General features: G+C 54.7%; 1 protein-coding gene across 4 annotated transcripts in view; it reads right to left on the bottom strand.

Moving 5' to 3' along the window:
* srpk2 (SRSF protein kinase 2) overlaps nt 1–608 on the bottom strand; it is a 45,982-nt gene extending 45,374 nt beyond the window's left edge. For all 4 annotated transcript variants that reach the window (XM_058985476.1, XM_058985478.1, XM_058985477.1 and 1 more), the window contains exon 1: nt 141–608. In XM_058985476.1, the coding sequence (XP_058841459.1) occupies nt 141–178 (38 nt within the window). In that variant the 5' untranslated portion in view covers nt 179–608. The remainder of the gene's footprint in view (nt 1–140) is intronic.
* Between the last annotated feature and the right edge of the window lie 6,403 nt (nt 609–7,011).

Raw genomic sequence — 7,011 nt, 5'->3', positions numbered from 1 at the left:
CGCACACACACACGCACACACACACAGACACACACACAGACACACACAGCCCCCAGGACAGGGAAACATCAGAGCCCTGCCGGCACACACATAGATACAGACACACAGACATACACAAGCCAGGAACGAGCCGCAGTTACCTTTCTGAAGAGGACAACTTCTCAGAATTCACTGACATCAGCAGCTCAATCTTGCGCTTGGTTTCTGGAAAAATCTGAGAAAAAAACCTAGCTGCTCCTGCCGTTAGCACGGCGCCTCCCTGTCCTTATAGTCAACTCCAGGAAACAACAACGACGACAACGGAAACAAAGAAACCACGAAAAACAGAAAAAAAATGAAACGAAAAAAACACGTCAAGAGACTAATAACAGCATACTCCCCCCCGCCCCTCACATTGAGCGGGCTGTGCTTGGGGCTTCATTTCCATAGGACTGGCTGGGTCTGTGTAGGCTGCTCCTCTCCAGAGAGGCTGATTCAGTGTCTGTGCATGGCAGAGCTGCTGTTCTCGCTGCTGCTGCTGCTGCTGCTGCTGCTGCTATTGCTGTTTCCAAGCCTGAATAAAAAACGCCCCGCAGCTCCCAGGCCTCCCTCCGTTCAGGGAAGCAGGAAGTACCACTGCCTTCTTATACTGGAGGGGTGGCTTCTTTCTGTGTGTTTCTGTTTGTGTGCTTCTGGCTTGTCCCTCCCTCCTCCACTCCCCCTCCCTCCTCTCCCTCCCTATCACTGGCTTGTCCCTCCCTCCTCCTCCCTCTCGCTGGCTTGCCCCTCTTCCTCCTCCTCCCTCTCGCTGGCTTGCTCACTCTGATGCAGACGCTCTCTGTCGCAGCAGATGGACTCATTATACATCAGGGAGCAGAAGAGCTGGACCTTGAAAAGAGGCACGGAGGATGGAGGCTGCCAACTGTCCCACTCTCTCCCTGACCTCAGACTAACTCCTCAAGGTGCCTCCTCCCTGCACAGTACAACCCCAGGGGAGCCTGACCCACACATTACCAGGTACTCAGAGTGACCCCCAAGCCCAGGGGAGCCTGACCCAGACATTACCAGGTACTCAGAGTGACCTCCAAGCCCAGGGGAGCCTGACCCACACATTACCTTGTACTCAGAGTGACCCCCAAGCCCAGGGGAGCCTGACCCACACATTACCTTGTACTCAGAGTGACCCCCAAGCCCAGGGGAGCCTGACCCACACATTACCTTGTCGTGTGGTTTGGTTATTTGTTTACATGTTTGTTTGTTTGTTTGTTTCTCAGTGCAAAGGGTGCAGGCTGCCCCTGCTTCACACACAGTGCTGCAGCATGTCCTCTGATGAGGATGCACTCGAGCGTCTCTGTAATGAGTGTGGAGGCTGTGGTGGAGTGAGGCTCTTACAGGAACGAACAAGCTATTCACACAGTGCCCACTAGGTGTCACTGCAGATCAATGTGCAGGACTCTATTCACCGACACACATGACAAATGCTTTAATGAGAGGATCTTATTTCCCTGCCGGATTGTGCTTTTAACTGGATTTCCTGTAACACTAAGATTAGAGAATGTAAAGTTGTTCATTACACATTCATTGCTCATATGAATTCAATAGCTAATCACACATTAATTCACAGGTAATTACTATTAACTTACATCTGATCAGCAAGCATTTCTAAAAGTGTTGCAAGTGTTGAGATTCTGAAGCCATGCTATAATAGAAGTGTCTGTTAATCAGCAATTTAATATGAATGCGTATTACGTAATGTTATTTCAATACAGTGATTTCATGGACAAAACCCTCCAGATTCCCCAGAGGAATGTGTGTTCTCACAATGTGTGCAGTGTGCTCCACAGCACCAGCAAAACGCGCTGTATTAAGACGACGTCACGTTCACAGAAAACGCGCTCTTTGGTTTTGAAACATATCGCAGTATGTAACTGGCAGCAACAAAAAAGCAGTCAGCTTTATATCAGAACCCCTTCCTCGGAGTGGGGATCGCGGTGGGCTTGAGGTTGTGTTATATCAGAACCCCTTCCTCGGAGTGGGGATCGCGGTGGGCTTGAGGTTGTGTTATATCAGAACCCCTTCCTCGGAGTGGGGATCGCGGTGGGCTTGAGGTTGTGTTATATCAGAACCCCTTCCTCGGAGTGGGGATCGCGGTGGGCTTGAGGTTGTGTTATATCAGAACCCCTTCCTCGGAGTGGGGATCGCGGTGGGCTTGAGGTTGTGTTATATCAGAACCCCTTCCTCGGAGTGGGGATCGCGGTGGGCTTGAGGTTGTGTTATATCAGAACCCCTTCTTCGGAGTGGGGATCGCGGTGGGCTTGAGGTTGTGTTATATCAGAACCCCTTCCTCGGAGTGGGGATCGCGGTGGGCTTGAGGTTGTGTTATATCAGAACCCCTTCCTCGGAGTGGGGATCGCGGTGGGCTTGAGGTTGTGTTATATCAGAACCCCTTCCTCGGAGTGGGGATCGCGGTGGGCTTGAGGTTGTGTTATATCAGAACCCCTTCCTCGGAGTGGGGATCGCGTGGGCTTGAGGTTGTGTTATATCAGAACCCCTTCCTCGGAGTGGGGATCGCGGTGGGCTTGAGGTTGTGTTATATCAGAACCCCTTCCTCGGAGTGGGGATCGCGGTGGGCTTGAGGTTGTGTTATATCAGAACCCCTTCCTCGGAGTGGGGATCGCGGTGGGCTTGAGGTTGTGTTATATCAGAACCCCTTCCTCGGAGTGGGGATCGCGGTGGGCTTGAGGTTGTGTTATATCAGAACCCCTTCCTCGGAGTGGGGATCGCGGTGGGCTTGAGGTTGTGTTATATCAGAACCCCTTCCTCGGAGTGGGGATCGCGGTGGGCTTGAGGTTGTGTTATATCAGAACCCCTTCCTCGGAGTGGGGATCGCGGTGGGCTTGAGGTTGTGTTATATCAGAACCCCTTCCTCGGAGTGGGGATCGCGGTGGGCTTGAGGTTGTGTTATATCAGAACCCCTTCCTCGGAGTGGGGATCGCGGTGGGCTTGAGGTTGTGTTATATCAGAACCCCTTCCTCGGAGTGGGGATCGCGGTGGGCTTGAGGTTGTGTTATATCAGAACCCCTTCCTCGGAGTGGGGATCGCGGTGGGCTTGAGGTTGTGTTATATCAGAACCCCTTCCTCGGAGTGGGGATCGCGGTGGGCTTGAGGTTGTGTTATATCAGAACCCCTTCCTCGGAGTGGGGATCGCGGTGGGCTTGAGGTTGTGTTATATCAGAACCCCTTCCTCGGAGTGGGGATCGCGGTGGGCTTGAGGTTGTGTTATATCAGAACCCCTTCCTCGGAGTGGGGATCGCGGTGGGCTTGAGGTTGTGTTATATCAGAACCCCTTCCTCGGAGTGGGGATCGCGGTGGGCTTGAGGTTGTGTTATATCAGAACCCCTTCCTCGGAGTGGGGATCGCGGTGGGCTTGAGGTTGTGTTATATCAGAACCCCTTCCTCGGAGTGGGGATCGCGGTGGGCTTGAGGTTGTGTTATATCAGAACCCCTTCCTCGGAGTGGGGATCGCGGTGGGCTTGAGGTTGTGTTATATCAGAACCCCTTCCTCGGAGTGGGGATCGCGGTGGGCTTGAGGTTGTGTTATATCAGAACCCCTTCCTCGGAGTGGGGATCGCGGTGGGCTTGAGGTTGTGTTATATCAGAACCCCTTCCTCGGAGTGGGGATCGCGGTGGGCTTGAGGTTGTGTTATATCAGAACCCCTTCCTCGGAGTGGGGATCGCGGTGGGCTTGAGGTTGTGTTATATCAGAACCCCTTCCTCGGAGTGGGGATCGCGGTGGGCTTGAGGTTGTGTTATATCAGAACCCCTTCCTCGGAGTGGGGATCGCGGTGGGCTTGAGGTTGTGTTATATCAGAACCCCTTCCTCGGAGTGGGGATCGCGGTGGGCTTGAGGTTGTGTTATATCAGAACCCCTTCCTCGGAGTGGGGATCGCGGTGGGCTTGAGGTTGTGTTATATCAGAACCCCTTCCTCGGAGTGGGGATCGCGGTGGGCTTGAGGTTGTGTTATATCAGAACCCCTTCCTCGGAGTGGGGATCGCGGTGGGCTTGAGGTTGTGTTATATCAGAACCCCTTCCTCGGAGTGGGGATCGCGGTGGGCTTGAGGTTGTGTTATATCAGAACCCCTTCCTCGGAGTGGGGATCGCGGTGGGCTTGAGGTTGTGTTATATCAGAACCCCTTCCTCGGAGTGGGGATCGCGGTGGGCTTGAGGTTGTGTTATATCAGAACCCCTTCCTCGGAGTGGGGATCGCGGTGGGCTTGAGGTTGTGTTATATCAGAACCCCTTCCTCGGAGTGGGGATCGCGGTGGGCTTGAGGTTGTGTTATATCAGAACCCCTTCCTCGGAGTGGGGATCGCGGTGGGCTTGAGGTTGTGTTATATCAGAACCCCTTCCTCGGAGTGGGGATCGCGGTGGGCTTGAGGTTGTGTTATATCAGAACCCCTTCCTCGGAGTGGGGATCGCGGTGGGCTTGAGGTTGTGTTATATCAGAACCCCTTCCTCGGAGTGGGGATCGCGGTGGGCTTGAGGTTGTGTTATATCAGAACCCCTTCCTCGGAGTGGGGATCGCGGTGGGCTTGAGGTTGTGTTATATCAGAACCCCTTCCTCGGAGTGGGGATCGCGGTGGGCTTGAGGTTGTGTTATATCAGAACCCCTTCCTCGGAGTGGGGATCGCGGTGGGCTTGAGGTTGTGTTATATCAGAACCCCTTCCTCGGAGTGGGGATCGCGGTGGGCTTGAGGTTGTGTTATATCAGAACCCCTTCCTCGGAGTGGGGATCGCGGTGGGCTTGAGGTTGTGTTATATCAGAACCCCTTCCTCGGAGTGGGGATCGCGGTGGGCTTGAGGTTGTGTTATATCAGAACCCCTTCCTCGGAGTGGGGATCGCGGTGGGCTTGAGGTTGTGTTATATCAGAACCCCTTCCTCGGAGTGGGGATCGCGGTGGGCTTGAGGTTGTGTTATATCAGAACCCCTTCCTCGGAGTGGGGATCGCGGTGGGCTTGAGGTTGTGTTATATCAGAACCCCTTCCTCGGAGTGGGGATCGCGGTGGGCTTGAGGTTGTGTTATATCAGAACCCCTTCCTCGGAGTGGGGATCGCGGTGGGCTTGAGGTTGTGTTATATCAGAACCCCTTCCTCGGAGTGGGGATCGCGGTGGGCTTGAGGTTGTGTTATATCAGAACCCCTTCCTCGGAGTGGGGATCGCGGTGGGCTTGAGGTTGTGTTATATCAGAACCCCTTCCTCGGAGTGGGGATCGCGGTGGGCTTGAGGTTGTGTTATATCAGAACCCCTTCCTCGGAGTGGGGATCGCGGTGGGCTTGAGGTTGTGTTATATCAGAACCCCTTCCTCGGAGTGGGGATCGCGGTGGGCTTGAGGTTGTGTTATATCAGAACCCCTTCCTCGGAGTGGGGATCGCGGTGGGCTTGAGGTTGTGTTATATCAGAACCCCTTCCTCGGAGTGGGGATCGCGGTGGGCTTGAGGTTGTGTTATATCAGAACCCCTTCCTCGGAGTGGGGATCGCGGTGGGCTTGAGGTTGTGTTATATCAGAACCCCTTCCTCGGAGTGGGGATCGCGGTGGGCTTGAGGTTGTGTTATATCAGAACCCCTTCCTCGGAGTGGGGATCGCGGTGGGCTTGAGGTTGTGTTATATCAGAACCCCTTCCTCGGAGTGGGGATCGCGGTGGGCTTGAGGTTGTGTTATATCAGAACCCCTTCCTCGGAGTGGGGATCGCGGTGGGCTTGAGGTTGTGTTATATCAGAACCCCTTCCTCGGAGTGGGGATCGCGGTGGGCTTGAGGTTGTGTTATATCAGAACCCCTTCCTCGGAGTGGGGATCGCGGTGGGCTTGAGGTTGTGTTATATCAGAACCCCTTCCTCGGAGTGGGGATCGCGGTGGGCTTGAGGTTGTGTTATATCAGAACCCCTTCCTCGGAGTGGGGATCGCGGTGGGCTTGAGGTTGTGTTATATCAGAACCCCTTCCTCGGAGTGGGGATCGCGGTGGGCTTGAGGTTGTGTTATATCAGAACCCCTTCCTCGGAGTGGGGATCGCGGTGGGCTTGAGGTTGTGTTATATCAGAACCCCTTCCTCGGAGTGGGGATCGCGGTGGGCTTGAGGTTGTGTTATATCAGAACCCCTTCCTCGGAGTGGGGATCGCGGTGGGCTTGAGGTTGTGTTATATCAGAACCCCTTCCTCGGAGTGGGGATCGCGGTGGGCTTGAGGTTGTGTTATATCAGAACCCCTTCCTCGGAGTGGGGATCGCGGTGGGCTTGAGGTTGTGTTATATCAGAACCCCTTCCTCGGAGTGGGGATCGCGGTGGGCTTGAGGTTGTGTTATATCAGAACCCCTTCCTCGGAGTGGGGATCGCGGTGGGCTTGAGGTTGTGTTATATCAGAACCCCTTCCTCGGAGTGGGGATCGCGGTGGGCTTGAGGTTGTGTTATATCAGAACCCCTTCCTCGGAGTGGGGATCGCGGTGGGCTTGAGGTTGTGTTATATCAGAACCCCTTCCTCGGAGTGGGGATCGCGGTGGGCTTGAGGTTGTGTTATATCAGAACCCCTTCCTCGGAGTGGGGATCGCGGTGGGCTTGAGGTTGTGTTATATCAGAACCCCTTCTTCGGAGTGGGGATCGCGGTGGGCTTGAGGTTGTGTTATATCAGAACCCCTTCCTCGGAGTGGGGATCGCGGTGGGCTTGAGGTTGTGTTATATCAGAACCCCTTCCTCGGAGTGGGGATCGCGGTGGGCTTGAGGTTGTGTTATATCAGAACCCCTTCCTCGGAGTGGGGATCGCGGTGGGCTTGAGGTTGTGTTATATCAGAACCCCTTCCTCGGAGTGGGGATCGCGGTGGGCTTGAGGTTGTGTTATATCAGAACCCCTTCCTCGGAGTGGGGATCGCGGTGGGCTTGAGGTTGTGTTATATCAGAACCCCTTCCTCGGAGTGGGGATCGCGGTGGGCTTGAGGTTGTGTTATATCAGAACCCCTTCCTCGGAGTGGGGATCGCGGTGGGCT

This window comes from Acipenser ruthenus, chromosome 14, assembly GCF_902713425.1.
Source record: "Acipenser ruthenus chromosome 14, fAciRut3.2 maternal haplotype, whole genome shotgun sequence".
NCBI lineage: Eukaryota > Metazoa > Chordata > Actinopteri > Acipenseriformes > Acipenseridae > Acipenser > Acipenser ruthenus.
Note: the sequence above shows the minus strand (reverse complement) of the source record. Positions and strands in the feature narration are given on the sequence as shown.